The sequence below is a fragment of the Prionailurus viverrinus genome, chromosome F1 (assembly GCF_022837055.1).
Source record: "Prionailurus viverrinus isolate Anna chromosome F1, UM_Priviv_1.0, whole genome shotgun sequence".
Taxonomy (NCBI): domain Eukaryota; kingdom Metazoa; phylum Chordata; class Mammalia; order Carnivora; family Felidae; genus Prionailurus; species Prionailurus viverrinus.
In genome coordinates, this window is record NC_062577.1 from 65,777,287 (window position 1) to 65,796,020 (window position 18,734).

An 18,734-nucleotide genomic window follows, 5' to 3' on the forward strand; every position below is an offset into this window, starting at 1 on the left:
GGAGGGGTGGTGGGAGGGGGGGGATGGGCTAAATGGCCAAGGGGCATTAAGGAAGACACTTGTTGGGTTGAGCACTGGATTCTACTCCTGAAATCATTGCACTATATGCTAACTAACTTGGATGTAAATTAAAATAAATTAAATAAAATTTAACGACAAAATAAAATCATAATTCAAATACTTAAAACTGAATCAACACTATGCTACATATATCAACTTGTGGGATGTATCTAAAGAGGTGGCTAGAGTGGGATTCATAGCCTTTAATACTTATATTACTTCCTAAAATGCTGAAAATTTATGAACCGTGAGTCCAATTAAGAAATGAGAAAAAACAGAGAATAAGCCCCAAAAGGTAAGTGGGAAGTGAAGGAAATGAAACATATATTAAATTAACAAAATAAAGCTAAGGTACAATAGAGAGACTCACTGAAGACCAAAGTTAGTTCCTTGAAGACTAATAAAATATACAAACTTCTAGTAAAGTTGATCAGTGAAGAAAATTATAAGTTAAAAAGGAGATAAGCTGTATATGAGAGATTAAAAAATGACTACTATAAGCATGTTATGCCCCCCAAATTGGAAAACTCAGTTGAAATGTACGTATTCCTAGGGAAAACCTACTCAAGAAGAGATAACCTGAGTGTTTCTTTTCCATAAATCCAATCTTTAATTTAAAATCTTGCTGCAAAGAAAGCAGCAGGACCAGAAACTTCTACCATACTTGAAAGAAAAGGATCATTCCATTCTCCTTAAAATTCTTTAGAGGCACCTGGCTGGCTCAACCGGAGGATCATGTGACTCTTGATCTCATGGTCATGAGCTCAAACCCCACACCGGGTGGAGACAGACAGACATACATACATAAACAAACTTAAAAAAACAAAAAACAAAAAACTCTTTAGAGATGATGGGGGAAGTAGGGAGGGGAATACACCTACAGAAAGTACATAAACATTAGAAATAAGTTCATCTTTTTTTCATAAAGCCAACACTGATGTAGACATGGAAGGGGTGAATGTATAGAACTCGGCTAGCTAGTATCCCATGTGCCTCCCCAGTCACAAACTGCTTCACCACTAGCCAAAATCAATTTCCTGACTTCTGATGTAACCACCTCCTTACCTTGTTCTTTTACACCATTTAAGTTTGCAAGCCTAGACAATGTCGTTTCGTTTACCCTCACTGAACTTCGTTTGGATGGAATTGCACAGGACATACACTTCTGTGTCTTCCCTTTCTTTGCTCAACATGTACATCTGTATCTGTGCTGTGGCATGTGGCTGTAGTCCTTTCCGTCGTCGGTACAGAATTCAGTTCTCTGCTTCACTGTTGGGTCGTTTCGACTTTGAGACTATTTCCCAAAAATGCTGGTGGATATGGGCACGAATTTCCCCAGGGTATTTTCCAAGGGATGGAATTACTGAATAACGTAAAAGATTTGTCCCCAGACTTCTTGAAGCCGTGGTGCGTTAAGGTAGTGCGGAACTGGTTCGGTAAGAGAAGGCAACCTTGCTACCTGAAACCGTAACACTGCTTATCGACAGGGACAGAGAACAGTATTTAATGAATTGTGCCCTAAAAGTTGATATTACATAGTAACGGGAATGAAATTGGATCCTGTCTCATCCCAGATACAAAAGTTAACTCCCAGTTGATTAAATCCATAATGGAATGAAAAAAACTTCACAACTTTATTGTCAGAAAGGAGTTCATAAGCCAGATCTCAAAAGCAGTACCCATACAGGTAAAAAGACTGACATACTCAATTATATTAAAGCTAAACTTCCATTCATCAAACGGCATGACAAATATATGAAGACTTTCTACAAACTGGGAAATTTGTAACACGTGTGATGTGTACAGTTTTGGTGTCCAGAATACATAAACAGCAACAAAATTGTGTTACAAATAAACCCTATGTAATCTAGCAGTTACCCTTTAGAGAAAGTCTTGCCCAACAGTCACCAGAACACTTTTCGGAAAGGTAGTGGCAAGATTCATTATAATATGTAGAAAATAGAAATATCCAACATTACCATGAAAAGGAATAAACACAGTTTTCCACGCAATGGAAAATGATATGGTAATAGAGATTCGTGAATTACAGCTGATAATGTAATAATAGTGGATGAATCTTATAAACATTAAGTTAAAAAAAAAAAAAAAAAAAAACCAAGTTCCTAAAAATGATATACTAGCTGGTCCTACTTTTATAAAGCAAACACACACACAAAGTAAACAAATTACTGCATTTTTTTAATAATTTAGTTTTTTTAATGTTTATTTTTGAGAAAGAGCACAAGCAGGGGAGGGAATGAGAGAGACGGAGACACAGGATCTCAAGCAGGCTCCACGCTCCAAGCTGTCAGCACAGAGCCTGACGCTGGGGTCAAAGTTAGGAATGGCGAGATCATGACCTGAGCCAAAGTCAGACGCTTAACTGACTGAGCCACCCAGGTGTCCCCAAATTACTGTATTGATGTAGATAGATATATTATGAAACCATGTATTTTTTTTAACGTTTGTTTATTTTTGAGAGAGAGACACAGAGTGCGAGCTGGAGAGGGATGGAGAGAGAGGGACACAGAATCCAAAACAGGCTCCAGGCTCTGAGCTGTCAGCGCAGAGCCCGACACAGGGCTCAAACCTATGAACTGCGAGATCATGACCTGAGCCAAAGTTGGATGCTTAACCCACTGAGCCACCAGGCACCCTGTGATGAACCATATTTTAGTGTGCATTACCTCTTCCTCTTTTTTTTCTTGAAAAATTCAGTCTTGGGGCACCTGGGTGGCTCAGTCAGTTGGGTGTCTGACGTCAGCTCAGGTCATGATCTCTTGGTCCGTGAGCTTGAGCCCCTCATCAGGCTCTGTGCTGACAGCTCAGAGCCTGGAACCTGCTTCAGATTCTGTGTTTCCCTCTCTGTCTCTCCCTCTCTCTTTGACCCTCTCCCGCACTCGCTGTCACTCACTCGCTCGCTCTCTCTCTCTCTCTCTCTCTCTCTCAAAAATAAACAAAAAAATTAAAAAGAAAACTTCAATCTTCTTTTCTTTTTCTTTTTAATGTTCATTTATCTTGAGAGAGAGAATGCCAATAGGGGAAGGACAGAGAGAGAATCCCAGGCAAGCTCTGCCCTGACAGTGCAGACCCAGACATGGGGCTCCACCTCATGAACCATGAGATCATGACCTAAGTCGAAATCAAGAATCAGATGCTCAACCGACTGAGCCCACCCAGGTGCCCTGAAAAATTCAGTCTTAAAGTCGTTAGGTCTAGGTGTCCACATGGGGTATGGAAACCATGGTGACCCTGAGTTGGGTGTTGGAGACTTAATGGAGCGAAGAGTTGGGGCCTGGGACAAAGTGGAGAGAACATCAACCCCGCCTAGGGTGTCAGAGCCTGAGTAGAATGAGATGGATGCACTTGTGGAGAGAGAGCCCAGTGTTGGTGTAGACACCGGCAAGGGCGGGACGTTGTCCACTCAGACTTCACTAAGGAGAATTTTTAAAAATCTGTGGATGGGCATTTGCATGTCTTATAAGCCCTCATGGTAATTCTGATGTGTGTAGCCTATGGACAGCACTCGGGGAAACGTGGCACTGGGAGAATTGATGTATGCAGGTGATAAACAGAAAAGCAGAAATTGTTTTTGATTACAGAAAAAGAAGGTAAGGCACAGAAGTAGAAATGAATTTGCCTGATAAGGAGAACAGCAACCAATCCATCAATCAAACAAACAAATAAGAACAGGTGAAAAGAGAAATAACAAATTAATTGATTGGATAGATAAATCGATTGATCCTGTTACCAAGTACCAAGGATGATTTATCCCAGTTATAAAAGACTTGTTCAACATCTAAAAGCATATTAAGGTTCCTCATCGCATCAAAAGGCTAAAGAAGAAAAATCACACAATCGTATCAATAAGTGTAGAAATGTAATTTCACAGACTAACTCGTTTATGATAAAAACTGAGCAGTCTGGGAACAGGAAAATTACCTCAACATATTAAAGGCCTTAGACAAAAAACCCTGCAGCTAACAGGATCCATGGTGAGAGATTGAGAACTTTTCCCCTAATATCAGAAATGAGGAAGAATGTCCACTTTTGCTGCTTTAATTCAGCCTAGTATTAAAATTGCTGACTGATGTAGTCAGGCAAGAAAAAGGAGTAAAAGGCTTCAAAAGTGTAAAGGAAGCAGTATGATGAGCTGTGGTCACAGATGCTGTGATCTTACATGAGCCCTTAAAGATCTCAAACAAAACAGCTGTAGAAGCTTTTGAACAAGTTCAGCAAACTTGAAAACACAGAATCAGTTGCGTTTCTATACACTGATAATTTTCTAAGAAGGAAATTACAAAAACAGTTCTTCTTACAGTGGCATCAAAAAGAACAGACCTAAGAATAAACTTAGCAAGGGGCCCCGGGGGGCTCGGTAGGTGGAGCCATGCGACTCGATCTTGGGGTCGTGAGTTCAAGCCCCATGTTGGGTTGTAGAGCTTACTTAAGAAGAAACTTAAAAAAGAAAATTAAAAAAAAAAGGGGCGGGCACCTAGGTGGCTCAGTCGGTTAAGCGTCCGACCTCGGCTCAGGTCATGATCTCGTGGTCCGTGAGTTCGAGCCCTGCGTCGGGCTCTGTGCTGACAGCGTGGAGCTGGGAGCCTGCCTCAGATTCTGTCTCTCTGCCCCTCCCCTGTTTGCTTATACTTTTTATCAAAAATAAACATTGAAAAAAATTTTTTATTAAAAAAAAAGAATAAACTTAGCAAGGCAAAACTTGTACATTGAAAGCTACAAATCATTGTTCAGTCAAATTAAAGAAGACATAAATAAATGGAAAGACAGCCTGCGTTCAGGGACTGGAAGACTTAATGTTGTTAAGATCTCAGAACCACCCAAAGCGATCTACAAATTCAGTGCAATAGCCCAGTGATGTGGTTTTCATGGAAATAGAAAAACCCATTCCCTGCCATGTCATTGTTTTGGGCCTAAGGTCCCTAACCAATCTGCTTGCTTATTTTTATTTTATGTATATTTTCCAGGGTTTTTCCTTGTACCTAGTGCAAGGATAAGTGGCAATATCTATTCCATCTTTGCCTGGAGCTAGAATCAACTTAATTTTTAAAGATTAAAAAATAACTTTTTCAATGTTTATTTATCTTTGAGAGAGACAGAGTGCAAGTTGGGGAGGGGCAGAGAGAGACAGAATCCAAAGCAGGTTCTAAGCTCTGAGCTGTCAACAACAGAGCCTGACGCGGGGCTCGAACCCACTAACCGCGAGATTGTGACCTGAGCTGAAGTCGGACGCTTAATCGGCTGAGCCACCCAGGCGCCCCTAAAGATGTTTTTGATAGGGGTGCCTGGGTGGCTCGGTCAGTTAAGCGTCTGACTTCGGCTCAGGTCGTGATCTCACGGTTTGTGGGTTCGAGCCCCACATCAGGGTCTGTGCTGACAGCACCGAAGTCTGCTCGGACTCTCCCTGTCTCCTCTGCTTCTCCCTCATGTGTGCACAGTCAGTCTCAGTCTCTCTCTCTCTCTCTCTCTCTCTCTCTCTCTCTCTCTCTCTCTCTCCCTTTTTCTCAGAAATAAACATTAAAAAATGTTTTTGATTGACTTAGAATTCTACTTGGACAGGCTTTTTCTTCCTCCTCCTCCTCCTCCTCCTCCTCCTCCTCCTCCTCCTCCTCCAGCACTTAAAGATGTTATCTCATTGCCTTCAGCCTTGAATTGTTTCAGACATGAAATACTCATTCCTGTTTTTGTACTCCTGTATAGATTGTTTATTTTTTCCTCTGGCTTTTAAAAACTTTTCGGTATTTATTTAGCAGTTTACTGTGATACACCTTGCTGTATTGGAGTTTATATTGTTAATGGCTTGTTTAGCTTCTTGGAACTTTGAGCTTGTACTTTGTATCAAATTTGGAAAATATTTGGCCATGAATCTTTGGGGTTTTTTCATTATGAATTTTTTTACTTTGTAGATGTCACATAATTGTGTATCTAGTTTTTGTTCTTTTCCAAATGTTCACAGTTTTTTTGGTAGGCAGTTAAGTTACTTGTGGTTCAGTTTAGATCCTTTGGAAGACTGTTTTTAAGCTTTATTAGTGCTAGCCTTTGGTCTAGGGATAGTTGAGTCCTATGAAACTGGGTGACACTACCCTCTGGATTGTCTGTGGAATGCCCTGCAGTTTCTCTCCACTCTGCCTAGTGGAATCAGAGTAGCGACCATCATGTACGAGTTCTTGGACTTGTTCAGGTCCCAGCACTCTGGTAGCTCTTTGTCTGGCTTTAGAGAATTTCGTCCTGTGTAGGTACCACCTGGACTTTAGTCTAGAATTACTTTCCTCCGTGGCTTTCTCCACACCAGTGCTCTGCCTCACCAGCCCGAGTGCCCTCAGCGTTCTCTGTCTTTCCGGTTTATGTTGTTGGCTGTTCTCTGCTGTGGCTCTACTCCCTCCATCATCATCCTCCCTGTGAACACAGTTCTTATTTCTATTTTTTTCTTTCTTTTCAATTTTCTTGGTGATCACAATCCTACAGTGTTGTCTAATGTCTGATCATTGTTTTGTAAACTTTCTCCAGTTTCAATGTTTGTTTATTTTTGAGAGAGAGAGAGCCAGAGCGCAAGGGGGGAGGGGCAGAGAGACAGGGAGACACAGAATCCGAAGCAGGTTCCGGACTGTGGGCTGTCAGCACAAAGCCCAACATGGGGCTTGAACTCACGAACCGCGAGATCACGACCTGAGCTGAAGTCCGACTTTTAACCGACTGAGCCACCCAGGTGCCCTAAACTTTCTGTAGGTTTATAGTAGTTTACCATATTTCTACTAGTTTCTGTTGGGAGGACCAGAGTGGCATCTGTTACTCCATCACAGTCAGATGAGGAAGTGCTGTATCTCATGTTTTACTTGCTGTGGTGTTTTTTGAATAGACAGTAATAAAAATTACCTTTAAACTCTCTTTCTAGCTTTACTGAAACAACAGTTGAGATTCCTGGTCCTCCTGAAACCCCAGCCAAGCCTCCCGAACCTGAAGGTAGCTTGCAGCCTGTGCTTTCTCTCATCCCAAGGGAGAAGAAGGCCCCACGTCCCCCAAAGAAGAAGTATCAGAAAGCAGGGCTGTATTCTGACGTTTACAAAACTGCAGAGTAAGTAGTCGCATCTGTCAGCCGGCGTGTCTTAAAGACCATTCTTCCGTGCTTGAAATGATACTTTGACTATCAAAAAACACCATATGAGTGCAGGGCCCACAAATACTGACCTCATCACAGACACCGCGGCGTCCACTATGCTCGTGACACTGCGCTGTGTTGTTCGGGGCTAATTACCTTCCTGCTCTTTTGGGTTTTGTTTCAATTTTTAAAAAAAATTTTTTTTTACTGTTTGTTTATTTTTGAGAGAGAGAGTGAGCATGACCAGGGGAAGGGCAGAGAGAGAAGGAGACACAGAATCCAAAGCAGGCTCCAGGCTCCAGGCTCCAGGCTCCGAGCTGTCAGCACAGAGCCTGACGCGGGGCTTGCACTCACAGACCGTGAGATCATGATCTGAGCCGAAGTCGGACGCTCAACCGACTGACCCAGGCGCCCCTGTTTCAATTTTTTTTAATTCTAATTACTTAACATTTGGTGTAATATTAGTTTCAGCATCTTCCCTGTTCTTCTCTCTGCCTTTCTAGCGGTATCTTTTTTCTTTTTTAAAAATAAGAGAAATGGTACTATGTGGGTATCTAAAATGATCTTGATTTTTTACATTCATTCCTCATTGGTTGAGTGTTTTCTGTGTCTTCAAACACTTTGCTGGAGGAGTGAAATACGCTCCTTGTAGGAACGTCCTATCCCTTCGGGAGGAGCAGCTCAAGAAGCAGCTCAATTAAGAATGTGTAGAGCCCAAGGGTGCCTGGCCAGCTCAGTCGGCAGAACATGTGACTCTTGGTCTTGGGGTTGTGGGTTTGAGCCCCATGTTGGGTGTGGAAATTACTAAAAAATAAAATCTCTAAAAAAGAAAAAAAAGAAGGTGTAGAGCCTGAAAGAGACATCAACTGACTGTGTCATTGTGTATAAACATGATGAATTTTTTAAGTTTATTTATTTATTTTGAGAGGGAGAGAGAGAGGGGAAGAAAACGAAAGAACTCCAGTGGGGGAGGGGCAGGGAGAGAGAGAGAATCCCAAGCAGGCTCCGTGCCATCAGCACAGAGCCCGACATGAGGCTCAAACCTGTGAACTATGATATCAGGACCTGATCTCAAGCGCCCCCGATCAGTCACCCAACCGACTGAGCCACCCAGGTGCCCCAACGTGGTATTTTTAAGAAAGGAAAAGTGTGTGTGTGTTGTGTGTGTTTTTGGATAACTCTAGTGACAGAGCAGACAGTGTATGACAGGGCTGCAACAACAGACACTCGGCGTCCGTCAAAAGGTCGTGAGGGTGTGAAGGAAAGGTTACATTTTAGACGTATGTCCGACTCGGCGAGGTTGAAGTGTCTGCATGTGAGCCACAGCACCTTATTTTGCAGTGAAAAGTTTTCTATTGATTGACCACTGAGGTAGATTCCACATAAACTCCTTGTACCCCATTCTTGCTTCTAGGATCATGAAAATGTTTTAGTCATTAAGCTTATTCGTTGCAGATGCCGATGATAGGAAATTCAAGTACTCCAGAATTTAAGAAGATACACATTTCTTTTCCTTTAACTTAAAAAATGTCACGAGGGGCGCCTGGGTGGCTCAGTCTGTTGAATGTCCGACTTCGGCTCAGGTCGTGATCTCACAGTTCATGAGTTCGAGCCCCGCGTCAGGCTCTGTGCTGACAGCTGGGAGCCTGGAGCCTGCTTCGGATTCTGTGTCTCCCTGTCTCTCTGCCCCTCCCCTGGTCGTGCTCAGTTTCTCTCTCTCAAAAATGAATAAACGTTAAAAAAAAAAATTTTTTTTTTAGTGTTACAAAATACAAACTTCAAGGTTAATATGGTGTCTTCAGTTTCCTCACAGATCTAGACTCCTTTGTTTCTGTCCCTCCATTTCAGCATTAGGCTTCCGTTTCTGTGGTTTCTTCTTGTTCCAACATAGCAGCTAGAGCTCAGCCATCAGGTCTTCCTTGTAGAAAGCGGAAAAGAAGAAAGGGAGTGAAAAGTGTCCATCTTCTCTGTAAGGAAGCAGTATGGAGTGGACACGTCTTCCCACTCCTACCCAGACTTGAATCCCCAATCCCCAGTGTGATGGTCTTTGGAGGCAGGAACTTTGGGAAGTAATTAGGTCATGAGGACGTTGCCCTTTGTGAGTAGGGTCAGCGGCCTTCTAAGAAGAAACACAGAGACATGGCCTCCTTCCACTATATGAGGAGTAGCAGGAAGGTGGCCCTGCACGCCAGGGAGAGAGTTCTCACCGGAACTCACCCCTGATCTTGGACATCCCAGCCTCCAGAAGAGTGAGAAATAAAAATGTGTTGCTGACACCCCCCCAGTCTCTGGTAATGTGTTATATATAGCAGCTCAGGCTGATGAGAAAGGAGAGTTGAAAACCTCATTTATAGACCCTGGCCAGAACATCGTCATGGAACCACACTTCAGGCTGGGAAATCAGGGTTCATATTCCAGTTGATGATGCCTGAAAAATAACTAGCATTCAGTCACTACAAGTGAGAAAATGGAAATGTATTTTGGAAAGAGCTATTTTTTTTTCCAGTTACAATTGTAAGCAGTGTTTTTGCTGAACAGAGAAAACAAATATATTTATCAAGTTTTCTGCTAAAAAAAATTAATTTCAAGTTTTGCTTTTGTTTCTATAAATGTGTTTTTTTCTGGATTAAATCCCTAAAAATGGGAGATTAATAATAAAGTCAGATTGTGAATCAAAAGATCAGTATCTTCGACCACATCTGTGTTGTAAAATGTCTCTGGTCAGACAAAAGTCTTTCACTCGGAGAATGGACTAAAATACCACCTTGTTTATGTTACAACTAGCTATTCACCTCTTAGAAATAAGTAGGTGGGGGGGGGGGCACCTGAGTGGTTCAGTCGGCTAAGCATCGGACTCTAGATTTCAGTTCAGGTCATGATCTCATAGTCCATGAGTTCGAGCCCCGCACCAGGCCCTGTGCTGACAGTGCAGAGCCTGCTTGGGATTCTCTCTATCTCAAAAATAAATGAATAAATAAGTGAAATTTTTAAAAATAAGTAGGAAGAAAATGGTTTATAGGAATATTGTATTTTTTGTAAGTTATTTATTTTGAGAGAGAGCACACAAGCAGGGGAGGGACAGAGAGAGGGAGAGAGAGAATCCCAAGCAGGCTCTGCACTGTCAGTGCAGAGCTGGATGGGCACAGGGCTGGAGCTCACAAACCATGAGATCATGACCTGAGCCGAAACCAAGAGCTGGACACTAGCCAACCGAGCCACCCAGGCAGGCCCTATTCTGGGATATTTTTAAAACATTGATCAGATTGATACAGGTATGCATTCTTCCAAACTGTGAAGCCAGTATATTTTTATGGGCTGCCTGGTTGTTGTTGGTAGCAATTTGTGGGGTTTTTTCTTTGTTTTGTTTTTTAGTTAATGAAGAATTCTTTAGAGCAGTTTTAGGTTCACAACAAAATTGACACACAGTGAGAGAGAGTTTGCATACACCCCTGCTCGCGCAGCCTCCCCTACCGTCAACATCCTGCAGCGCAGCGTTACGTCTATTATAATCAGTCACCTTGCACTGACACATCCTTATCGCCCTAAGTCACAGCTGACGTGAGGGTTCTCTCTTGGTGTTGTACGTTGTGTGGGTTTTCATAAATGTCTAACGACATGTGTCCACCTTTGTAATATCCCACAGAACGGTTTCACTGCTGCCCAGAAAATCTTCCATTTTCTGCCAGGTTGTTTCTGGGGCCACAGAAGGGTACAAAGAAATTGCAAAGTTACTCTTGTATATAAATCATTATAGGCTTTAAAAAGTTATGAGGGGATGTGACTTCCCTCCTATGTGGAATTTAAGAAACAAAACAAACAGAGAAAACAAAAGAGTCACACCAAGAAACGGTCTCTTCGCTCTAGAGAACACATAGGTGGTCGCTAGAAGGAGGGGGCACAGGTGTGGGTGAAACAGGTGCCAGGGATGAGGGAGTTGCACCTGTTGTGGTGAGCACCGGGTGATGCGTGGAGGTGCTGAATCACTCCCATGTACACCTGAAACTCACAGTACACTGTATGTTAACTCTACTGGAATTAAAAGTTAAAACAAATTTTTAAGACGCAGGGGGTGCCTGGGTGGCTCAGTCGGTTTAGCGTCTCACTCTTGGTTTCTGCTCAGGTCGTGATCTCGCGGTTCATGGGTTCAAGCCCCGCGTCGGGCCCAGTGCTGACAAGCTCAGAGCCTGGAGCCTGCTTCGGATTCTGTGTCTCCCTCTCTCCCTACCCTTCCCCAACTTGCATTCGGTCTCTCTCAAAAATAAGTAAACATTTAAAAAAGAAAGAAAATGTCATTGTTACAGTTGAAAAGGATTAAAGATTGATCAGATGGTCTGGCGTGAAGAGTGTAAAGGACAGGATGAGAGTCAGTGAAGATCCCTGTGTTTTGTTTTGTATTCCTGGGTGGATGATAATGTCATTAGCTAAAATACCAGAAAAAAAGTCGTACAGACAGTACTCCTTGGTTTAAGAAAACCTCCATTATTAATGTTCCTTTCTAAAGGTACCAAAAAATGTCTTGTGATACAGTCAACACACTGCTCATGGAGGTTAGCCTGTACATCGGTTTTCTCTGCCCTCTCTGCCAGGTCACTCAAGTTGCTTGAAGCAACACAGATGTATCGTCTTACAGTTCCTGAGGTCAGAAGGTCAAGTGAATCTCTGCAGGCAAAATAAAATCAAGGTGTTGGCAAGGTTTTTCTTGCCGTATTCCTTCTGGAGGCTCTTCCTTGCCTCTCCAGCTTCTAGAGGCTACCCTATATGTCGTGGATGGGGTTCCTTCTGTCTTCAAACCCTCAATGACAGGTTGAGTCCTCGCATTTTGTCACTTCAAGCTTGGTTCTGTTTTCGCTGACTGTGCCTTTAACTTCCTCTTCCATTTATAAGGACCCTTGTGATTATATTGGGCTCACCTGGATTATCCAGACTACTATCCCTGTCTCTAAATCAACAGATTAGAAACCTTAATTCCTTTGGCATATTCCCAGTTTCTGGGGGTTACATGTGGATATGTGGGGAGAGTGAGCGTTATTGTATCTACTGAACCCTCTAGATTATGGGGTTCACATGTCTTATTTTATATTTGTCTGCACTTTTTGAAGTGAGGACAATGCTGTGTTACTTTGGAATTTAGATTTTATTTTATCTAAAAGGAATTCAACGGAATATGTAATATCAGGTATCTGTCAAGTACCTTGGAGATTGAATTTAAGACTTAGGGTGTGTGTGTGTGTGTATTTTTTTTTTAAGTTTACTTATTTATCTTGAGAGAGGAAGTGTAAGTCGGGGGAGGGACAGAGAGAGAAGCAGAGAGAGAATCCCAAGCAGGCTCCATACTGTGAGCGCGGAGTCCAGTCCGGACCGCACTGAACCAAACCCATGAACTGAACCGGGAGGTCATGACCAGAGCTGAAATCAAGACTTGGACGCTGAACTGACTGAGGCCCCCAGGCGTCCCCAGGCTTAGAGGATACTCTGGTGAGACAGCACCTTGATGGGGGCCTTTGGGCTTCACTGTCATTTTGGGCAAATTACTTTTTCTCTCTAGAATCATAGAAATGAAATTTATGTGTTAAATGAAGCTGTTGAACCGTATAGTTTGTATATAGATGGAAATACTGAGCTGGTGAAAGGTCCAGTCACACAGATCACTTTTAGCTGAAGCAAGTTGAAAATTCAATGTATCTGATTTTTTATTTTAGTCGCTAAGAAAGTGAAAGTAACCCAAGTAAAGGTGTGTTTTTTAAATTATTTTATCTTTATTGAGCTGTAATGTACATCCCACATTATATTAATTTCAGGTGTGCCATATAATGATTTAATATTCGTATATGACATGATCACAATAAGTCTAGTGAACACCTGTTAGCATACATAGTGACAAAATTTTTTTCTTGCCATGAGAACTTTTTTTTTTTTTAAGATTTTATTTGTCAGTAATCTCTACAGCCAGCATGGGGCTCGAACTCACAGCCCTGAGATCAAGGGTGGCACACTCCACTGACTGAGCCAGCCAGGTGCCCCTGCCATGAGAACTCTTAAGATCTATTTTCCTGTCAACTTCCCAGTGTGCACTACAGCATTATTAACTACAGTTGCCATGCTGTATGGGACATTACGTCCCATGGCTTATTTATCTAATGACCGGAAGCTTTCACCTTTTGACTCCTTTCACCCATTTCACCCATCCCAGTCCCCTGAAATCCCCCCGCTTCTGACAACACCAACACATTCTCTCTGTGAGCTTGGTATTTTGTTTTTTGAGTTTTGGGGGTTTTGTTGTTTTTTAGATTCCACATGTAATCGAAATCATACGGTATTTCTCTTTCTGTGTTTGGCTTCCTTCCCTTAGCCTGATGCCCTCGCAGTCCATCCATGTTGTTGCAGATTTCAAGATTTCATTCATTTTTATGGCTGAATCATGTTCCGTTATGTTTGTACACCACATCTCCATCCATTCATCTGCCGGCAGACATGAAGGTTGTTTTCCTATCTCGTAAATAATGCTGCAGGGAGCATGGGGTTGCAAGTATCTTGTCCAGGTGATGTTTTCGGTTTCTTCGGATACGTACTCAGAAGTGGAATCGCAGGGTCTTAGAGTATGTCTATTTTTCATTTTGAGAGGCGCCTTCATGCTCTTTTCCACAGTGGCCGCACCAACTTACATCGCCACCCATAGTGCATGTGGGCGCCCTTTTCTCCTCATCCCTGTTAGTAAGTAATAGACACTTACTATTTCCTATCTTTTTGGTAACAACCATTCTGACAGGTGTGAAGTGTTGTTGTGGTTTTCTAGGTCCATCTCCCTGATGGCTAGTGAGATTGAGCATCTTTTCATGTACCTGTCAGCCTTCTGTGTCTGTGTCGTTGGGAAAATGCCTGTTCAGCTCAGATCCTGTGCCCATTTTTTAATCAGATTGTTTGTTCTTTTACCACTGAGTTGTAGGAGTTCTTTATATTCTTTGAATATTAACCTATTAACGGATGCATGACTTACCAATATTTTCTCCCATTCAGCAGGTTGCCTTTTCATTTGGTTGACGATTTTCTTTGTTGTACGGAAGACCTTTAGTTGGATGCAGTCCCTCCGTTCATTTTTGCTTTTTTCGCCTTTGCTTTTGGCATCAAACCCAAAAATTCTTTGCAAGGCTGATGTCCCAAGTAAAGTGTTAAAAACAAGATTAACTTCATATTTTAAGGTTTTTTTTTAAGTTGATTTATTTTGAGAGAGTGAGAGAGCACATGCCCGTGCAGGCAGGGGAGAGGCAGAGAGAGGGGGAGAGAGAATCCCAAGCAGGCTCTGTGCAGTCTTTGCAGAGCCCAACTCGCAGCTGGAGCCCACGAACCCTTGATAATCATGACCTGAGAGAGTTGGTCGTTTAACTGAGCCCCCGGGCCCCCCGCCCCCAGCTCTGGCTCCCTTGTGTTTTAATGGTTTCAGTTGATTAACTGATGGCACTTAAATTTACATGACATAAAAGTAACCATTTTAATAACTTTAAGTGCACCGTTCGGTGGCATCAAACACATCACCTTGTGCGACCGCCACCACTGTCCACCTCCAGCACTTCTTCATTTTCACAAACTGAGTGTCTTCTCTCCGAAGTGTGAATTCCAGCGGCCCCTCCCCCGCTACCCAAGTGAAGTGACACGTGTAGAGGGAATAGCGCACAGTAGACACGCAGTGAACCTGGCTTGTGTCTGCAGCGTCTCATGTCCCCAGGGCTTGTTTCCTGTCCTCTTTCTTTTGCTCAGCAGTTTTATCGAGATGTAGGGGAGCCTGGGGGGCTCAGTCGGTTGAGTGTCCAACTTCAGCGCAGGTCATGACCTCACGGTTCATGAGTTCGAGCTCCACGTTGACTTCTGTGCTGACAGCCCGGATCCCGGCGCGTTTCATATTCTGTGTCTCCTTCTCTCTCTGCCCCTGTCCCACTTGTGCTCTGTCCCTCTGTCCCTCAAAAATAAACATAAAAAAAAAAAAAAACTAATAAAAAAAATTGAGATGTAATTCATATACCGTCTAGTTAACCAGTTTTGAGTGTAGAAGTCAACAGTTTTGGGTATATTACATTAATTGTACATGCAAGTGTAAATACTTATATAGTATGATCTGAATTTTATTTTCATTTGTGTGATTTATATTTTATTATTAGAATAAAATTAATTTTTATTGCGGTAAAGTACGTATGGCAGAATTTACCATTTTCCTCATTTTTAAGTGTACGATTCAGCATTGTTAATTGCATTCACAGTGTGGTGTAGTCATTACCACTGTCTGTTTCCAAAATGTTCCCTTGCTCCAAACAGAAACTCTGTAACCATTAAGCAATAACTCCCCCCACACACCCCAGCCTCCAGTAGTGTCTGATGTGCTTTCAGTTTCTATGAATTTGCCTACACTTGCTGCCCCATGAAAGTGGAATCGTATGACATTTGTGCTTCTTTTGGTCTGGATTATTGAATTTAGCATAATGCCTTCACTGTTCATTTATGTTTTAGCATGTGGGAGAATGTTGGTCCTTTTTGTGGCCATATAATATTCCATTGTGTAGGGTGTGCCACGTTGTGTTTACTTACTCATCTATGGATGAACGTTTGGGTTGTTTCTGCCTTCTGGCTGTCGTGAATGATTCCCTGTGAACACTGGCGTACGTTTATGTGGTCAGGTCCCTGCTTTTGATCCTAAGCATATACGTTATCCATGGGACTAGAAGAAGCTATGTTTAGCTTTTTAACGAACCACGAAACTTTTCCGTAATGGCTGTGCCACTGACTGTTCATCAGGAAGTTATTGACTTGAGATCTCTCTTTTATTTGAATGTTTGTGTTTTTACCTATAAATTTCCTTCTAAGTACTGTTTTTACTGCATCAGATAAGTTTGGGGTTTTTTTTGTTTACATTCTCATTCATTTGAAGATAGTTTCCACTTTCCCTCGGGATTTCTTATTTGAGCTATCGGTTAAGAGTGTGTTGTTTGATTTCCACACATTTGTGGTTTTTCCAGTTTTCCTGATCAGAAAAAAATACTCGGTATGATTTCAGTCTTTTAAAATCTCTTAGGACTTATTTTGTAGCCTAACATATGACCCTTCCTGTAGAGTCTTCTGTGCTCAGTTGAGAAAACCCTATAATCTTCTGTTGTTGGGTGGAGTGTTCCTTATATTTCTGTGAGGTCCATTTGGTTTATAATGTTCAAATCCACACTGACCTGTGTGGTTGTTCTAACCATTATTGAAATTGGTTGAAGTCTCCAACTGTTCCTATACGGCTGTTTCTCCCTTCATTCTTATGAATGTTTCCTTCACATATTCTGGGTCCTTTGATGTTTGGTGAATATATGTTTCTAGTGATTATGGCTTCTGTGTGAATAGACTCTTGTCAGTATTTCGTGTTCTTCTGTGTCTCTCGTAAGAGTTTTGACTTGAAGTCTCTTTTGTCTGATACTGGGGTTGTCATTCTGCTCTCTCTTGGTTACTGTTTACATGGAATATATCTTATCTTTTTTCCATCCTTTTACTTTCAGCCTATTTGTGTCCTTGGATCTAAGGGCAGTCTCTTGGAGATAGTACATCGTTGAATCATGTTTTGTATCCATTTTGTTTCTCTCTGCCTTTTGTTTGGAGAGTTTCACCCACTCACGTTTAAAATAATTACCAATAAGGAAGGGCTTATATTATACTTCCTGTTGTGTTGTTTCCATGTCTCACGGCTTTTTATCCCTCATGCCCTCCATTACTGTCTTCTTTTGTGCTTCGTTGATCTTTTTGTAGTGACATGTTTTGATTCCCTTCATCCCCTTTTGGGTGAATTCTATAGCTGTTTTCTCTGTTGTTACCATGGAGATTACATATAACTTCCCAAAGATGTAACTGTGTAATTTGAGTTGATGCCAAGTTAATTTCAATTACATACAAAAACTTTACTTTTTCTTTTTTTTGTAAATAAGCTCTACTCCCACTGTGGGTCTTGAACTCATGACCCTGAGGTCATGAGTTGGGAGCTCCACCAACTGAGCCAGCCAGACGTCCCCAAAACTGTACTCCTATAAAGCTCCACATACCCCTTTTATGTTATTGGTGTTACATACTACATCTTTTTTTTTAATTTTATTTTCTTTAATTTACATCCAAATTAGTTAGCATATAGTGCAACAGTGATTTCAGGAGGGGTGCCTGGGTGGCTCAGCCGGTTGAGCGTCCGACTTCGGCTCAGATCATGATCTCACGGTCTGTGAGTGCAAGCCCCGCGTTAGGCTGTGTGCTGACAGCTCAGAGCCTAGAGCCTGCTTCGGATTCTGTGTCTCCCTCTCTCTCTGCCCCTCCCCCGCTCACGCGCTCGTGCTCGCTCGCTCTCTCTCTCTCTCTCAAAAAATAAACATTTAAGGGGCGCCTGGGTGGCTCAGTCGGTTGGGCAGGCAACTACAGCTCAGGTCATGATCTGGCGGTCTGTGAGTTCGAGCCCCATGTCAGGTTCTGTCCTGAGAACCCAGAGCCTGGAGCTTGCTTCCAATTGTCTCCTTCTCTCTGCCCCTTTCCTGCTTGCTCTCTGTCTCTCTGTCTCTAAATAAATAAATAAATAAATAAATAAACAAACAAATTTTTAAAGAAATAAACATTTTAAAAAATTACATCTTTATTCATTGTGTGTCTCCAAACATACATTTATAAGTACTTTTCATGCACTTGTCTTCTGAATCCAGTCTCTTTTCTGTGTAGTCTTTCATCATGATTAAGGTTTAACAGACCTTTGCTTGTTTCTTTCCCAGCAGTAAAGAATAAAAATCATTTTTTAAAAGGTTTATTTATTTATTTTGAGAGAGGGAGAGAGCGTGCATGAGAAGCGGGGAGGGGCGGAGGGAGAGAGAGAATCCTAGGCAGGCTCTGCACTGTCAGCGCAGAGCCTAACTTGGGGCTCAGTCCCACATACTGTGAGATCATGACCTGAGCCGAAACCAAGAGTCACATGTTCAATCAACCAAGTCACCCAGGCGCTCGAAAAAATCATTTTTTCTTAATAATAGATGGTACTTGTTCCCAACAGCCACATCCAGAAGTTCCTGGTTTTTATAAAAGAAGTAAATAAGATTGCATTAACAGAGATGATTACAGAACTCTCCACATGTGGTTTGGCTTCTAATGTGGAGGAGAGCCGTCAGGCCATCGCTGCATATGTTTGCGGGAATTATAAATCATGATTTTTTAAAGCCGTTTTCCACTTAGGAACAGAGATGGGTTAGGAGCAAGTCTGTAATTACACTGACATTCTGTTCTATTTTTTGTAGAAGCTCCACTCCATTTTCATGGCTGGGAAACATGCGTGTGCAGCCTGCATGCAGTAGGCCGCAGCTGTGTTTCTCTGGCTCCCTCTAGTGGTCAGAAAGTGAGCTCACTAACACTTGTTTTTGACTTGACTGTCTTAATATAGGCCTGGTGGGCTTAACGCATAACGAGATTTGTTTAGTTTTGCATAATAAGATTTAGTATACTTGAATACCTAACAAGGTCCAAGATACTTTTAAAAATTATATTCTGTGCACACAATGGAATATTATTTAGCCTTAAA

The 18,734-nt window shown here is 42.1% G+C and overlaps 1 protein-coding gene across 7 annotated transcripts in view; it reads left to right on the top strand.

The window, feature by feature from the left end:
• ASH1L (ASH1 like histone lysine methyltransferase) overlaps positions 1 to 18,734 on the top strand; it is a 197,625-nt gene that overhangs the window by 96,200 nt on the left and 82,691 nt on the right. For 5 of the 7 annotated variants that reach the window (XR_007148040.1, XM_047839911.1, XM_047839909.1 and 2 more), the window contains exon 6: positions 6,971 to 7,150. The exons of the other annotated variants lie outside the window; for them this stretch is intronic. Coding sequence is in view for 4 of the 5 variants with exons in the window: in XM_047839911.1 (XP_047695867.1) it covers positions 6,971 to 7,150 (180 nt within the window). In the remaining variant the exon portion in view is untranslated. The remainder of the gene's footprint in view (positions 1 to 6,970; positions 7,151 to 18,734) is intronic. 7 annotated transcript variants of the gene reach the window in all.